We start from the raw sequence: 18,230 nt of genomic DNA on the forward strand, positions 1-18,230 counted from the left end.
AAGCTGGTTTAGCTGACCCATGTCTGTTTAAAAGAGAAAAGAATGGGAAAATATCATTATTATTGTTGTTTACTGATGATATTGCTCTGATAACTAAAACTAATGATGAAGCAAATGAAATAATAACATCATTAGCCAAGAAGGTAAAAATCAAGCAATTAGGGGAGATAAAGAGTTATCTAGGATTGAATATACTGAGAACACAGAAAGGTTTTAAGATATCTCAGGAAGATAAGATATCTAAATTGCTAATAGATTATAAGATGGAACTTTGTAAGCCTGCAAAGACTCCAATGAGTCAGGATATTTGCAAAATGGATACACAAAGTCCCAAATGTGATAAGGAACTGTATCAATCTTTGATTGGTAGCTTATCATATATTAGCAATTGGTCAAGGCCAGATATTGCTTTTAGTATTAATCAGCTGGCACGACACAATAATGATCCGCTTCAATGTCACTGGATAGCATTGAAAAGAATCCTAAGATATCTTAAAGGTACATTACACCATGCACTGTATTTAGAACCAAAAGGTGATCTCATATTGAGTGCTTATGCAGATGCTAGTTTTGCAGCAGAAAGAGATACTAGAAAGTCGACTTCAGGAACAGCCATAATGCTGGGTAAGACATTAATAGGCTGGAAGTCAATAAGGCAACAGCATATAAGTTTGTCTACTATGGAGGCAGAATTCTCCTGTTTATCTTTACTGTGTACTGAGTTGATTATGTACAAACAAATGTTGAAGGATATGGGTTTAACTGTACATTACCCCATAGTTGTACATGAAGATAATCAGGCAGCAATTCAGATGGCCACTAATATTGCAGTTAAAACGAGAAGTAAACATACAGATTTGAGGTATCTTAATGTAAGACAATCTGTACAGAGTAAATTGATACAGCTGGAGTACTGCATGTCGGAGGACAATGTAGCTGATCATTTTACTAAAGCCCAAGGTGCTATTAAGCATCTAGAGAGTTGTGAAAAATATGGGTTTAGAATGTAAAGGCATTACATATTTATATCACCCAAAAGGGGAGAATGTTGGGTATATGGATACACCAACCAGGTTTGGGTTGAATAAATATGTAAACCTAGGATTAAGTGTCTTGTAGCTTTAAGCACTAGAAACTGCAATGTCATTGTGGGTGCGGTTGCAGGCAGCCATAAAGGTAGGAAGGGAAACGTAATAGACCCGGCTTCTGGATGCAACTGTCTGAGTCACTGGCTTCTGGATGCACCTGGTTCTGTTCCTGATCTGCTGCCTGCTGTGTTGGAACGTCTATCTGCTTACTCTGGATGGCTACTGTGCCAGATACCATTTCAACTGAACACAAAGACTGTTTGCTTGGTGAGCTGTGGATTCAGCGTTGTCTTTGAGATAAAGGTATCGGGAGGAGAAGATTTACAAGCAGATAAGGACATTGTATTTACTGTTAATGGACTTGATAACTGGATGGATATACTGGATAATTATATATGGACTGAATGACACTTCTTAATCTCTGTGTGCAATAAATAACTATTTTAAAACTACACAGTGTTTTTGTCTCCAGTGTGTGTATACTCTTGGGCCCACTCTCTCTCTCATTTGCCTGCCTGGCTTGACTGCTGCTGCACACTCTGCTAGGGGGTTTATCCCCAAACACTAACAGATATTACCAAAAAAGAAAGATGAATCCAGCAGCTGCCATTTGGACCCCAGGCCCACCAGCAGAGCCAGGTCTTCTGGCTCTTGCAGAAGGATAGAAGCGTGGCAGCACATCTTATCTTACCAATTTTCTTACTCAACTGCCGCCACCATTACAGTAGCCTGCACAGTCTGGCTGCCTTAGCCAGAATCAAGAGCAAAGGAAGTTGGTGCTTGGTATCCCTTAACTTCCTTTAATAAACACTTTTTTGGATTATAAGATCATTCTGCAATGGCTCCTTTTCAGACTCCACAACAGGCCAGGTTGTCTTCTTCCTCCCAAAACGTTGCTTACACGTATGCCTGTTCTGTCCATTGGGATCGCCTGATTTTCTGGCCTATTTGCTATTCTCCTTCTCCTTGTTGCCTGGTGAAGTGGAAGCCTGGTATCATAACTCCTGTTAAGTCTCTCAGTCAGCACATTAAAATCTCTGTATCTTAAAGCCTTCTGCTTATTCTGACAATCAACATTAGGGAGTCCTTTTCCACAGAAACCTAGTTTGCCTTTACCAAATTCTTTTTCGTCTTTCTCCTCACAAGGGATAACATCTGGGAATGTTGCAACTTTAATTTCCAGTTGTCTGAAGACATTTCTAAACCTTTTTCTCCCTCAGCCAACAACTGTAAGCCTTACGCATGGATCCAGACCAAGATGTCACCAGGCCTCAAAATTTCATCCCAGGGCAAGGCCATTGAAAATGCTGTTCCCACCTACAATATAAAGTTGGCTAAGGCTCATGAGATAGTTTTAAACTTCCAGAGAAGTCAGATTCCAGTTCATCTGTGGTCTCCACAGGAATATTGCTCAGGTCTGAATCGTATGAATGCGGCCATTTTGATTGCCATGCAACTAATCTGTCTGGCACCATCCTGCAGTGGCATCTTGGCGGCTGCCTCAGGCTTTCTATGAGAGAAGGACTTGACTGGACAAAGCCTGTGTAAGAATGCAGCTGATTCAGGTGAGATGGGCAGAATCCAGATGCTTCTGGGGCCAGTGACTGGGTGGAAGAAGCGCTGTTAGGCAAAGAACAGTTCTGGAAGCAGCTGCACTTTCCAAATCCTTGGTAAATGCGCAATCTGGCAACCAGTGGCTTGCCAATGTTAACCTCCTTTCTTTCATCCACCGGGTCCTCCAGTCCCATGTATTCATAATGCAGGCAAACAGTGAATGTTAAATCTTCCTGCGATTGAAAGAGAGAATTAATGCTAATGGAATGAATATTGTTGTAAATTTTGATTATTGCTTTACAAAGATATTATACTCGGACGACATACTGTTTAATTGAAGATGGAATTATTATACTAAAAAAATTAATAAAAAAGAGAGACATTAATAAGATAGATAGATAGAATTCTTTATTGGCCAAGTGTGATTGGACACACAAGGAATTTGTCTTGGCGTAAATACTCTCAGTATACGTAAAAGAAAAGATACATTCGTCAAGAGCCGAGAATCATAAGGTACGACACTTAATGATAGTCATAGGGTACAATAAGCAATCAAAACATACTAGGAAACAGTCAATATAAATCATAAGTAAATATACTAATGAATTAGTGCCAGGCATTCAACCCAACGGTAATGATTGCAACCAAACGATCCCTGTATTCCTATCATGAAATTTACAAGAGGAAGACATTTTAAAAAGGATACTGGCCATCTAACTGTCAACCCTGAAGCTAGCCTGAGCGAGGCCAACTTGGAGGATTTAGTGCTATCATAATGGTGCTGAGGGATAGGGAGGGGGGAATAGAGATAGTGGGGGTTTTGTAGTCAAAGCGAAATAGTCTCCCTTGTGAACCAAGGACATTCCCACAGGTAGCTGAAGAGAGGAGGAGTGATGTTTCCAAGCAACCGGACAGCACCTTGATTGGACCATGTGACAGATTGCTTGGGAAAGGGGGAAAACTTTTATTGTTAATTAGGTGAAAACCACAGGAACCTTTAGAGTCGGTTTTCACCAGCTTGTGCCCATATGATATATCCAATAAATGTATTTTTGGAGGAAACTTCTAATGTTCTGCCATCACCATGTTATGCTAGATCAGGGGTCTCCAAATCTTGCAACTTTTAAGACTTGTGGACTTCGACTCCCAAGGGGGTTAAAACTCCACAAGTCTTAAAGTTGCCAGGTTTGGAAAGCCCTGCACTAGTTATCAGAGATAGATATGAAGGTCTTATTTGGCTTGCTCTCCACTAGAGAACAAAGGAATTGACCGACAAAGGAATTTCACAGAAATAATTTGGCTTGAGAGGTAGACATTCCATGGAAAATCAAATCAAGAGCTAAATATATTTTTCCCCATCCAGTGTGACTCAAGGTAGATCAGTTTTCTCCAAAATGAGGCCCCTTTGGAGTACACAATTACAAACTCCAGTAGTCTCATACAGGGAAATTTGTGCTGGACCACCAGCCATTAGGGTGATTTGCAAATCAAATTACATTCTTTTTTCTGCTAAATTCACACTGCAGTTTCAGTGGTCAATTTCTTCATTCGAAATAGTACAGGGAGTTCTTGACTTATGACCACGACTGCAATAAGAACTTCTGTCCTTAGGCAATGAAGTCATTAAGTGAGTCATTACATGACCACACCTGATTTTATGACTTCTTTGCCACAATTGTTAGGTGAAACTTATTCACCACAATTGTTAAGCGAAACCAGCTTTCCCTACTGATTTTGTTGGAAGCTGGTTAGAAAGGTTGAAAAAAGGCAATCAGGATACCACAACTATAGTAAATATCTGTTGGTTGTCAAGTGCCTGAATCATGATCATGTGATTGTGGGGACTGCAACAGTTTCAGTACATGGACCATCATAAATAATATTTTAAAGTGCTATTGTAACTTTGAATGGTGCTAAGCTAATGGTTCTACGTTGAGGACTACCTGTTTCTCAAATTAAACTTCATTCCCAAATCATTTCTCAGCCCTATTTAAGACTTGTTACAGATGCCGGTATCTCCTACTATTTTTTTTCCAGCAACTTCCCTGTACCGTTTTGTTTTACTTTTCTAGGGACCATTGACCCACATTCAATGAATGAAACATGAAACATTTGCAGTTTGGTAGCCTTCAAATACCCCACCTTTTTTTCATTTCATGATCTATAATCCCTGTTATCGGGATGGAGTTGGGGTGACAGAATGGAACTGAGCGTTTACTGGCTGGATGCCCTTCCTGACACCTATGCGGACTTCACAGCAACTATTTTCTCTTTGCACCCTGATAGAGAAACATCTGTCACTGCCCAGGATTGAACTCTCAATCTTCTGAGTGGTAGGCAAGCATCTTCACCTCTAGGCCACCCTTCCGCTCCTTCAACATACATACTCTGCTTTTAAAGTTGCAAGCATAGGATAATCTTTGTGGGTCTAAACTCTAAACAGTAATTGAATGGCATTGCTGCTACTCAGGGAATGTACAAATATAAGAAAGCAAACCAAATTTGCCTGCAAGTAATTACCTTTAGCTTCTGTAGTGAACTTATTCTAGTGTAGAGGCAGTGCTTCGGCAAATCTTTTGAAAGCAAATAGCTGCCAGTTTCCTCAGGAGTTCCTTTATTGGCCTCTTTAGGATCCACATCCAATTCCTGTGAACATTTAAAACAATAAAATGAAAATGAGGAGGTGGTTAGATTTTTGAACTCCCCCCTCCATTTCTATCCTATATATCAGGGCTCAACAAACTTGGCAACTTTAAGACTTCGCAGCATGGCTGGCTGTGGAATTCTGGGAGTTGAAGTCCGCAAGCCTTAAAGTTGCCAAATTTGGAGAGCCCTGCTTTATATCATGTCAAGTTGTGTTTCACGTTAAAAGCATGCTGTTTCTGTTTTGTACACATAGCCTTCCAAGCAATAAATGTGCCATCTTCTGAGACTAACTTACAAGAGGAAAATCAGTGACGTAAGCGTTGCAAACGGCTATTTCAGGCGGCTTCTTTACGATTCTGGTGTAGATGATCATGACGTTGGAGAATTCTGCAGCAAAACCAAGCTGAATCCGAACCCCGCATTGAAACTGAAGGTACATACTTTCAGAAAGTTCTGGAAATAAGCACATTTTGGAAGGCGGTGATCCATACCTGTTACTCTTCAGAAACAGCTCTGCAAACATGATCTTCCCAGAATTTCAGAAGTTTATTTTAGTAGTTCCACAGTTGCAGATATAGGGAAGTGGTTTCCAACCGCTGGAAGATGCTATTGTATATTTTTGTACCTTGCCCTCTAATCCACTGTTCTTTTTTCCTCCTAAAATATGGGCCCATATTGAAAAAAAAAACCACCTTGTTTTTCGTTTACTTAACAGCATCCTAAATCAACCTGTCATTCCCTTCAGCAGAAATGAACAACTATGGTGCCTTTATGACCTGTGGACTTCAACTCCCAGAATTCCTGAGCCAGCAATTCTGGGAGTTGAAGTCCACAGACTGTGAAGAGGCCATAGTTGCTCACCCCTGCCCTTGAGGGTCTCTAAAGCACCTGAACGCCAGACAAGGAATAATGGATGGAAACTGAACAAGAGAGATTTAACCCGGAAATAAGGAGAAACTTTCTCACAGTGAGAACAATCAACGAATGGAACAGCTTGCCTTCGGAAATTGTGGGAGTGCCATCACTGAAGGCTTTCAAGAAGAGATTGGGCTGCCATTTGTCAGAAATGGTGTAGGGTCTCCTGCTTGGGTAGGGGATTGGACTAGATGACCTACAAGGTCCCTTCCAACTCTGATTATCTGTTATCTGTTAAGTGTTGCCTTGTAGGAATAACAAGTGATAATTAGCAAATCTGAAAATAATTAAGAAAAGTGGGGAAATCATAGCTAGGAACTATATTTAATTGTTTAGGGCGGGTGTAACATTGGAGAGGGACCAAATACAGGTAGCACTCAACTTACAATTGGTCTCTTAGCAACCATTTGAAAGTATGACAAACTTCCCCATTTTGTGCCCAGGGTCCAAAGTTCCAATGCTCCCCCCTCCCCCCTGCAGTCACAATGACTGCATTTCAGGAGCTTGGCCTGTATTTAGGGCCAACTGCAGCATCCTGCGGTGATATAATCACGATTTACATTTTTGCTGAAAATTGGCATTTAATTCCAGGTTTTGGTAAAATGCCCCATAGAGAATGGTTTTGTTTAACAACTGTGGTGATTTGCTTAATGGCCTCTGCAAAAAAGGTCATAAATCAGGCTGGTCAATGGGTGACCTGCTTTATGACCGTGATAACTTGCAGCTATAAGGGGCCGGCTCCCTTGTGGCCTTAAGTCAAGGACTTAAATACAAGTATTGCAGAGGTGGGGGATTCTGTTTATAAAATTTTTATTAAAGATTAATAAAAACTTTGTTGCAGTTTTTCCATCCCAAATAGACAGGAAGCCAAAATTCAGAGGTGTACACGGGGGAGAGGACTGGGTATAACCAAGAAAGTTTGGGTGGATGGAGGGAATAAAACAATTGCCAGCTCTTTAGTTACGGGATAATACTGGTAAATTAAGCAAGGAAATAGTGACATACAGTATATTTCATTTCCTTTGCTCTTTTCCTCTATCTGTTCTGACCTCTGTACTGTGAGAAGCTAATTCATTTGAAACAAATAACCTAATTCTTAAAGTATGTATTTCAGGGACATAAGGGCTACAGAGTTAGTTACTTAATTTGTATCCTGCTTTTATTATTCTTACAAATAACTCGCGGCAGCAAACGTATCTAATAAACCATTGTCTCTTATTTTCCCAACAACAACAACAACCCTGTGAGGTGAGTTGGACTGAGAGAGACTGGTCCAAGGTCATGGCTTTCTCATGGCTAAGTAAAGAGGTCATTTTCCCATGTACTGTACCATGCGCTTTCGCCCACTGTAGATTCCGTGCCAAAGCTTCTGCTGAGGTTACAGTTTGCTGAATAGGATCAGTTAACGCTCTTTTTTCAGATAAGCTGCTGCGAATCTCCAAAGCTTGCTTGCCTTTGGTAAGATGACACTTTCCCATATCTAAAAATAAAAGAAAGAAAAAACCCCACATGCTTATTTTGATTAATAATTATCATGCTCTTTCTTCCCTCTGAAAAATATTTATTTGGTACAATAATTTTCATAAACTGCTAATTAATTTCTATGCTGCTGACCTTAAGATTCTAGGTAATACACATTATCATGAAACAATATGAAATAGGTATCCCAGTTGCCTCAATTCAGACAATTTAATAGAAGTAGAATTCTTTTTTATTGGCTAAGTGTGATTGGACACACAAGGAATTTGTCTTGGTGCATAGGCTGTCTGTGTACATAAAAGAAAAGATACATTCATCAAGAATCATAAGGTACAACACTTAATAATAGTCATAGCGTATAATAAGCAATCAAATAAAATAGATGAGGGTCCCAGCATACAGCTTAAGACATCAAATCCCTGTTTAAAATGGACTTTCCAACTTTTTCTTGAAGGTCAGAGGAGAGCTAGACATACAAGTCATCCTCAACTTACAACCACAATTAAGCCCAATATTTCTTCTGCTAAGCAAGGCAGTTGTTCAGTGAGTTTTGTCCCATTTTGCAACTTTTCTTGCCACAGCTGTAAAGTGAATCATTCTGTCATGAAGTGAATCTGGCTCTCCCCATTGACTTTGCTTGTCGGAATCTCGCTGGGAAGATGGTTACAAATGGGGATCACATAATCTCGTGCAATAAATTGTTGCCAAGCACCCAAATTTTACCTGGTCATGGGGATCAGTGGTGGGATTCAACATTTTTACTACCGGTTCTGGGGGTGGCGGCTGGGTGGGCGTGGCAGGGGAAGGTTACTGCAAAATCCTCATTCCCTCCCCACCCCACTAACCTGCTTTCCAGCTCTGTTCTCCTGTGCAGGGCAACAAAAGAAGACCCAGCCGATCAGCTGGGATTCAGGAGGCAGAGAAGAGATGAAGGCAGGACCAGTCAGAGGTGGGATTTGCTGGTTCTCCGAACTACTCAAAATATCCGCTACCGGTTCTCCAGGACTGATCAGTACCTGCTGAACACCACCTCTGAGGGGGATGCTGCAATGGTTGGTTGTTAAGTGCAGAAATTGGTCATACGTCACTTTTTTCAGTGCGGTTGTAACTTCAAACAGTCACTGCTTGTAAGTTGAGGACTACCTGTATCTCCACACAATGTGGAGACTACCAAAGGAAGTCCTTCTTTCTGTTCCAGGATAGGACTTTGAATATGACCGGAGACTGGAACAAAGCAGTCTCTTATAAGCACATTGGATTCATTAAAATATTTGCTTTATAATTTAGATATAAAGGATGAGCCATGAGGCATTTCTGCAAAGAGAAATTCCCAAGAATCCGGTGGAAGAAATTTACATAAGATCCAAAGTCCAACCAGATTAGGAAGAGACCCACTCTTCAGGCCTAACATTAGGCCCAGTGGAGGATAATTCTCAATAATTTCCAACCCTCTGAATCCAAAAGCTGCTAAGAAAGAGACAGAGATATCCCACTGGATGGTGTTTGGATTCAGCAGGGCTGTGAACTCATCTGCACTTATTTACGAAGTCTAGACTACTATTACTATTAACCTTCTCATCACTCCTTATCACCCATCCCCTCCCACTTTTGACTGTATGGCTGTAACTTTGTCGCTTGTATCCTTATGATCTATATTGACTGTTTCCTAGTATGATTTGATTGCTTATTGTACCCTATGACCATTATTAAGTGCTGTACCTTATGATTCTTGACTCTTGATGAATGTATCTTTTCTTTTATGTACACTGAGATCATATGCACAAAGACAAATTCTTTGTGTGTCCAATCACACTTGGCCAATAAAGAATTCTATTCTATTCTATTCTATTCTATTCTATTCTATTCTATTCTATTCTATTCTATTCTATTCTATTCTATTCTATTCTATTCTAAAGGAGAATATTTGTAGCTCAGGATTGAAATGAGGGGTCCTTGGTGCTCTCTGAGATTGGTTGCGTTTTTTTGCAGATATTTCATTACCCAAACGAGGTGACATCTTCATGTTGCTGATGATGCTACCTAGTTTGGGTAATGAAATGTTTCATAGAAAACAACCAAGTTCAGAAAGTCTCAAGGAACCTCAACTGAACTTCATTGCCACTTTGTCTACTCATGGCTGAGCCCTTTCTTTTCTATTGATTCTACAAAGGAATTATTGAGTCTGTCATCTGCACCTCTATAACTGTCTGGTTTGGCTCTGCAACCAAACAAGACAGACATAGACTTCAGAGAGTAATTAGGCCTGCAAGATTAAAAACAAACAAACAGATGCTACCAACCTGCCTTCCATTGAGGACCTTCAAAACAATGCTATAGGGCACTGCACACCAGAACAACTAGACACAAGGACAGTTTTTCCCTGAATGCCATCACTCTGCTAATCAACTAACTCCCACAACACTGTCAAATTACTTAGTAAGACTGTATTATTATTATTCTCATCCTTCCTACTACCTATCTCTTCCCACTTATGACTATAACTGTGTTGCTTATATCTTTACAATTTATATTGTTTTATTTGTGTTCCTAGTATATTTTGATTGTGTGTTAGTAACCTATGTATGATTTGATTTCTTTTAGTAACCTGACTGTTACTAAGTGTTGTATCTGATGATTCTTGATGAATGTATTTTATGTTTTCTTATGTACACTGAGAGCATATGCACCAAAGACAAATTCCTTGTGTGTTCAATCACACTTGGCCAATAAAGAATTCTATTCTATTCTATTCTATTCTATTCTATTCTATTCTATTCTATTCTATTCTATTCTATTCTATTCTACTCTACTCTACTCTACTCTACTCTACTCTACTCTACTCTACTCTACTCTACTCTACTCTACTCCATTCCATTCCATTCCATTCCATTCCATTCCATTCCATTCTATTCTGAATGGCAGGGCTTTTCTAAGACTGGGGTATGCGATGAAGGCAGCTTTTCTATTTATAATGGTAAACACTGAACTGATAATTTCGGATGCCTGTGTTTGTGAATGTGTCATGTTGCCTTGTTCTGGTATTCTTTTTTCTATTCTCTGTTTAGTAGGCAGGTTTGGAGTTAATTGTCAAAGGAATAACTGACAGCTGCATAGCTTCCTATTTAATCCCCTATCTAGTACCAATACATTTAGTACCCAACTCCTTAATTTTCTGGGATTATCAGAGAAATTAATTCTAGTAAAAAAAATGGCACCAAAATACAGCAGACTATAAAACAGTAGTTGTGACCAGCTGCAGAATCTATATAAAAGAGCAAAGTTAGAGGTATTTCCTTCTCCAATTCTCTCTTACTCTGCCAAAAAAAAAATCAACTTCAAATAAATGAAGGCACATTAAACATTTTTCATAATGTTGGCAGCAAATTCTCCAACCGGCTTCATTTTTGTTTACAAAAACTGCAAAAAGGGATGGTTTTGAATAGAAAAATGACAGATGCACGCTTCACTAATTCTTTCTCTGCCAATAATGTTTCCACTGACATTGCACCGTTCCCCCAGGCTGTTTTACTCAAAGGCTTCCAGATGCTTGTTTAAAATGTGTATCTGTATTCCAATATGGCAAAAATCCATTTGATCGACAACCCTCCAGGTTGATAAAGAAACAAGTAAACTTATATAAACGAGGCATACCTGCTGATTCCCTAGCTTTTCCCAAACTTAATCTCTTGGTGTAGAACCAAATAATGAAACATCAAGCTAGGCTATGCGAAAGAATTGCTCTTATGTGTGACAATTGTAACTAGTAATTCAGATATAGGGAAGAATTTATGAACTGATCAAAACTGAAATATAGAGTAATTTCCTGGAGTGCACTCTTGTACATCAATAGTGGGTTTGTTTCTGGTCCACAAAACATTGCCAATAAAACCCTCGCTTATAATTTTCCTTGTAAGTGGAGTATATAATAATATATATATATATATATATATATATATATATATATATATATATATATATATAAAGTCCTCACTTAACGACAGACAACTCAGGTCACTAAGGGACATCATAAAGTATGATGTCATATGACTGAGCCATCTTACAATGGCATTTTTGGTATTTCTGATTGTGGTGAGGTGAATCTCATGTTAAACATGTCATATGGCAGGGGTGTCAAACTCGATTTCATTTGAGGGCTGCCTCAGGGTTGTGTTTGACTTTGGGGGGGGCAGGGAGGTGTGGCCAGGGAGATGTGTCACTCATCAAGGCTCTGTAGTCGGCCGCGGCGGCCTTGTATTGCTCTCTGCCAGAGAAAACAGAGCTTGGGGAGGCCTCCTGCAGCCCTCTGCCAGCGAAAACGGAGCTCAACCGTGCACAGGAGGCTGTCATGGCCAGCTCCATTTTCACTGGCAGAGGCACCTGGGCCACACCTTCACTGTTTTCAAGGCAGCCCACAGGCCAGATCTAAGCACCCCGCAGGCCTTGAGTTTCACATCCCTGTCATATGGTTAGTATTGATGACTTTTCACCAGCTTCCCCATTGACTTAGCATGTCCGAAGTCAGCAGTGAAGTTTGCAAATGGCAATCATGTAACCGTGGGATGATGTGATGTCATAATTGCAATCCAGTTGCCACACACCTGAATTGTAACCCCATGACCACTGCAACAGCTGCAATAATAGAACAGGTCATAAGCTACAGCTCAGGGCTGTCATGTCTTTAAAATTGTCATTGGACATGCAATTGTTAAGCAAGGACTACTGTACAATTAATCCATGAACGCCTCTCTTTATTTCTGGTAGGTTTTTCTCACCTTCTGCCACACCATCCAGCAGCACAGTAATTTTCTTGTCCTCCAATAAGCGTTCCTTCAAAAACTTCATGAAAATCCCATTGGCCAATCCAGACTGCTGAATTTCAAACGCTTCTGCCCCTTGGCACCTTGACAATATGTAGACAGTATGTTAGCACCGTAGATGGAGAGGCATCTGTATCATGCAGCATCTAAACTACTAAGCTTAAACTTCTGAGGTAGAGTTGCTTTGGATGGGGCAGCAGGAATATTTCTAATTGTTCAAATTGTTCAGACAGAGTGAAAAGAGTTTAATATGTCAGCAGGCCACAGGCCATCAAATGGACTCTTTCAATGGATGTGTTGTGATCCACCAGCAGCCTACGGAGCTGGTAGCAGAGTTTGAAAGTGGGGAGGAACATGGGCCAGCCCGAGAGTCTGGAGAGGACTAGGATGAGGGCTCTGCTTCCAATACAGAGTTGGGGCCAGGGCCATCTGGGAGTTATGTGCTGACTCCAGAGCCTCTAGAATCTGACAGCAGCGAGGCAGAGGAACAGGGGAAGCCTGAGCACATGCACAGAGCTTCAAGAAGACAAGAACAGTCAAGACAAAAAGGGCGACTCAGGAGTAAGGCTTGGAGGTGATTGGCCTTCCTATAAGACATAAAGGAGGAGCAAAGGGACATGAACCTTTTCAGGAAGCAGCTTTGTTTTGTACTGGTCAGTTTGAAACCTGAAGCTCCATGTTGAATTTGTGCTCTGTTTGTACAACTAATTGGCAATTTAGTCGTTGGCAGCACTTCAAGAAAGATAAGGTGCGTACTTATCAGACTTATCCCAAAGGACTTTGGCAGACTACTGTGGGACTATTTACAAACTGTTTGAGACTCATTAAGGGCTGTGAATGACCATAATTCACAGCCGTTGAAATAAAACAAAAGGTTTTTGGGACTAACAAGTGTTTGTTAATGTCTCAGGAAGCCTTGGTCAGAACAGGATGGATGGATGGATGAATGGACGGGTGGACAGACTGTGGAGGCCAGCTTCATTCTTCACAGTGACCATTTGGCACACGGGGAAAAAGTCTCTGCAAAAACCTATCTACAGATAACAGTATTTCTTCCTGAGGTGGAAGCCAATGATGGCCCTTCCCACCTATATACTGGCTCATAAGACAAATGAGCAACCATGGTGTCAGAGGACATAGCAGCCAAGTCTGAAAAAAACAGTCCTCCAGGTTCTGAGGACCATCAATTTCTATAAACAGGATCTCATCTGGATTCAAGCCCAGCTCTTGTCATGGATACATTATGTGGCCTTAAGAAATGTCCCTCCATTTTTCTTCCCTCAGAGAAGAATAATAGCTGCTATTTAGAATTCAGGGGATTTCTCAGCGTAGTCGAGACTTATTGTGTTCTTTTCTTCACCACAGGGGGAAAACAATCTAGGTAGTAAGATGTCTCACACTGAACTAAATGCAGTCTCCTCAGTCTTAAAAGCAAGTTTTTCATCATGTGGCTAAGAAGACGCTAACATTCAGATCGACAAGTATAGCCAGTTATTTCTTTTGCAAGGAAGAGATGAGACTTATGAATTTAATATTTCAATATTTTATAATATTGAAAATCATGTCCATGACTCAGTAACAGAGGAATGAAACATCTCTTGAGGCCCATTCACAATTTAAGTCAGAGGTCTCCAAACTTGGCAACTGTAAGACTTGTGGACTTCAACTCCCAGAATTCTCCGGCCAGCTATGCTGGCTGGAGAATTCTGGGAGTTGAAGTCCACAAGTTTGGAGACCTCTGATTTAAACTGTGAAAGTCCACAAGTTTGGAGACCTCTAATTTAAACTGTGAAAGTTTGGAGACCTCTGGTTTAAATAACGATCATGAATAAAACAGATTTTAACCTCTAACATGGTCAGAATCTTATCCATATAACACTCAAAATAACAGATATTATTATTCGTTAGAAATTAAAATAAGTTACCACACTTCTAAAAAATAAATACTTTAATAGCTGTTCTTACGTGGCATATCCAAAAACAATGTTAGCTGTAACTTTCAGGGCATCCAAGATGAGAACGGTATTGTCATATTCGTTCCTTCAATAAACACAAGAATCAGAATGATCAAAAAAGCCTGAATCAGAATAGAATATTCCAACAAGAATAGAACAATTAATGGTTTTTATGACTCCTGCATATTGTTATTTTTTTTTCTAAATCTTTTTCTTTCACTCCCTTGGAAGAATCTGCCAATGGATACTTAGGCAAAAGTGTGAAGTGCTTCTATCAGCTTGGTAAACAATTCATGCTGTTTTTTTTTTTTAAATTAAAGGAGAAAATGAAGGCAAGTCTTGAAGAACAGGACTGGAATCTAAAATTCAGTCTTTTAAGCCATTTGATATATGCTACAATCTTTGGATGTGTTGATATATAGCAAAGACCCAAAACTCTTTTTGAGCCAATGAAGAAAAGAGATTTACAAATATCTTGGATAATCACATAATTAAACAAAAATGCCTCCGGATTAGTTATACTATGCTGAAAATACTAGAAGACTGGCTTTTGGAAGCAATCGGATAATTCCAATTTTATTTAAGAAAGAGATTTTCGTCTCACTTAGTGCTTGCTTCACTTCTAGACCCTTATAAATCCTTTTCTATTATGCATTTATCATTCTTCTATATATCAGACAGCAGCTGGTTGAATAGCCAGCTACCTCACCATTTCATTGTCTGGTTAAAATACTGTTACAATCTATTTTTATTGAACTGGTTTCCTAGACAGCTTGGTGCAACCACTCATGTCTAGTTTACTACAGTATCCACAATGTCCTTGAAGGCACGGTTCAGAAACTTCAACTAATCTGGAATACCACTGTTATTGTGGCATTCATAGGTGGAGTCATATTATCCTTGATCTGACTGCTGACTGTATAGTTGACTGAACAGCACTGGTCTTCAGAACTTAACATAGAATAACTGGGTTAGAAGGGAACTTGGAGGTCTTCTAGTCCAATTCCCTGCTTGAGCAGAAGACTTGTACCATTCCAGATAAATACGTGTCCAATCTCTTCTTGAAAACTGCCCAGGAAATATTTCTTTAAAGGAGAATATTTGTAGCTTAGGGTTGAAATGAAGAGGTCCTTGTGTCAAGTTCAGAGTGCATCAGGGCCCCCTTCTTTTTATTCTGCATTTGTTTTGAAAACAAAGTTAAAAAAAAAATAATTTCCCAAGAATTGGAAAATTGTGAAACACGTATTTAGCTAGCTGATTTAACAGGCTTCTTTCTGTAGCATCCATACAGCTGTGTATCTTGGGCCCTGAATTATTGGGATTGAATTCTTAATGGGTAAAAGCAATATCATACCGTTTTCTGCACATATCCAGTAAAAATACATTGAGGCCAGTATCTTTTTCTTGCATCAGTTTGAGGATGTTTTGTACACATAGACAGTTTGCAGCTCGATAGGGATTTGGAGCATCAATAGGAACCATAAAACTATTACCATAATTTTCATAGCCATGCCCAGCATAATATAATAGACCTGGGGGGAGAAAACCAAAACACATCTAAGAATTGTACTAAGCAAGATTGCTAAGCAACACAATTTATTTAATTTCCCTGCTAACAAACAAGGAATCTAGGTTGAGATATCAGGATAAGGACCTACTTCAGCTGGTTATAAAGGAAGTTTAATGCAGCCTTCTTACCCCAACGTAGAGTTGCATGAGTTTAAGGATGTTTGGCATTGAACCTCAGTGCTCATAATGCCCAGATATCACTGCTGCTCTAACACCATCATAGGGAGCCTCTGTGGCGCATATGTGAGAGTGCAGTACTGCAGGCTACTTCTGCTGGCTGCCAGCTGCCTACAATTTGGCAGTTCAAATCCCACCAGGCTCAAGGTTGACTCAGCCTTCCATCCTTCCGAGGTGAGTAAAATGAAGAACCAGACTGTTGGGGGCAATAGACTGACTTTGTAAACCGCTTAGAGAGGGCTGTAAAGCACTGTAAAGCGGTATATAAGTCTAAATGCTATTGCTATTTTCCCTTGATTCCTTTCAGAGCGCAAGGAATATTCATTCAATTAAACAAAAGTCTGTAGAGGTTCTCAGTCATCCAGGCCATGGTTGTCTCAAAGGTGCTTTTTCAGAAGGCAACTGGACTTCCTTGTTTTTTCGCCTCTCATCCAAGAAGCTTCTTCAGCTCTGACAGGATAGTGGGGAATGGAAGGATTTATATTCCTTGCAGACAGCTGGTCATTTGCATTCTTTTAGAGGGTCCTTGAAGCATTTGTAGGTTTATCTGTGTTCTCAGGGTCACCTGAGTAGTGCTCCTACGACCCTCTAAAAGAATGCAAATGATCAGCTGCCTGCAAGGAATATAAATCCTTCCATTCCCCAGGATCCTGTCAGAGCTGAAGAAGCTTCTTGGATGAGAGGCGAAAAAACAAGGAAGTCCGGTTGCCTCCTGAAAAAGCACCTTTGAGACACTCAGTTAAACAAATAATAAGTCAGAAAAATACATAATGCAGAAGCAAATCACTTCCGTATTGTGGTTAAGAAATCTGCCTGCAAATATCTGTTAAGTGCCTAAGAGTCAAACTTATTTTGACAAAAATGCTTCTCGAAAGGAAGCGGTGTTGTATTTTTACTTTTTTTCCTAAACAATGTAGCTTGAATAAATGGAAGAGAAAGCTACTGAGTCTTATGTGTGTATGTGTGTGTGTATAAAACCTGTATAAAATTTCATGAGTTTTGGAGAAGTTTACTTAATATTCGGTTGTGCAAAACATGTTTTGTTAAATAATCGCTAGATGACATCATGATAGGGCCTCTGAAGAGCCCATGATAACAAATATGTTTCTCTTTCTGCCGGGTTTGGATTTTCCTAGGTTGTGACCTAGAACTTTCAAAATATTTGATTACAATATTAAAATATTGTCTTACATCTACCTGGCCCACCAGGACAGGAAGACAGGGCATGCTATGGGTTTCATTGATTAGGGATTGCCATCTAGTGGGGCCATGACAATGGACCTTCTCAGTGGTGGCCCCTTCTTTATGGAGCTTCATTCCCTCTGAGGTATGGTATGGTTGGCCCCTATCCTATTGCTTTTCTGAAAAGTCTTAAAAACATAGCTTTGTCAGTGGGCCTGGGGCCTACGAATGGAGAGGGACCCGATCAAGTGGCTGATTTCATTGTGTTGTTGCTGTCACAGGAAGCGGGGGATGGATTTTTTAAAATGAATGTTATTATGCCATGGATTTTAAAAAATTTTGTAAGACATCTGTAGATACCTATGTGTGAGTTGGGTGGGTATACAATTTCGATCTAAAAATAAATAAATAAAAACACACCAGGGACATCAAGTTAATGGATACAAGTGTTCTGACCCAAGCCTCGTTCAAAGCAAATAAACACAAAGTATATATAAAAGCAAACCTTTTAAATGTATCTCTGTGAATTCTGTTCATCCACAGCAAAGAGTAATTAAAACTAATTGTCCCAGATAAGACCAAGGTTTCAAGGTTATGAAAGGCTGCCAAGAATACAAGATTAACTGCAGAGAAATATTCCAAACCAAAAATCTTCAAACACGAACCAGAACAGACAGGATTTCCATGAGAACTTGAAGTTGAAAGAACTTCTTTGCTTCCTGCAAAGAAGCCAACCTCGAAGGCTGGCTTTTATCCCTTATGGGAGGGGCCATCCCCTTCCAGCCTTACTCCCAAGTCTCCCGTGCTGCTTCAGCTGCTCTTTTCTTCGACTGAGCACAGGCACCCCA

The 18,230-nt window shown here is 40.0% G+C and overlaps 1 protein-coding gene across 2 annotated transcripts in view; it reads right to left on the reverse strand.

Annotated features, from left to right (window-relative positions):
- Nucleotides 1-1,874: 1,874 nt before the first annotated feature.
- Nucleotides 1,875-18,230, reverse strand: part of MALT1 (MALT1 paracaspase) — a 45,426-nt gene continuing 29,070 nt past the window's right edge. For both annotated transcript variants that reach the window (XM_026715388.2, XM_087927440.1), the window contains 7 exons: nucleotides 15,809-15,986; nucleotides 14,465-14,539; nucleotides 12,455-12,582; nucleotides 7,534-7,683; nucleotides 5,584-5,741; nucleotides 5,163-5,288; nucleotides 1,875-2,875 (listed from right to left, as the gene is read on the reverse strand). In XM_026715388.2, the coding sequence (XP_026571173.2) occupies nucleotides 2,423-2,875; nucleotides 5,163-5,288; nucleotides 5,584-5,741; nucleotides 7,534-7,683; nucleotides 12,455-12,582; nucleotides 14,465-14,539; nucleotides 15,809-15,986 (1,268 nt within the window). In that variant the 3' untranslated portion in view covers nucleotides 1,875-2,422. The remainder of the gene's footprint in view (nucleotides 2,876-5,162; nucleotides 5,289-5,583; nucleotides 5,742-7,533; nucleotides 7,684-12,454; nucleotides 12,583-14,464; nucleotides 14,540-15,808; nucleotides 15,987-18,230) is intronic.

This window comes from Pseudonaja textilis, chromosome 2, assembly GCF_049901715.1.
Source record: "Pseudonaja textilis isolate UNSWEBS1 chromosome 2, rPseTex1.2, whole genome shotgun sequence".
Taxonomy (NCBI): Eukaryota; Metazoa; Chordata; class Lepidosauria; order Squamata; family Elapidae; genus Pseudonaja; species Pseudonaja textilis.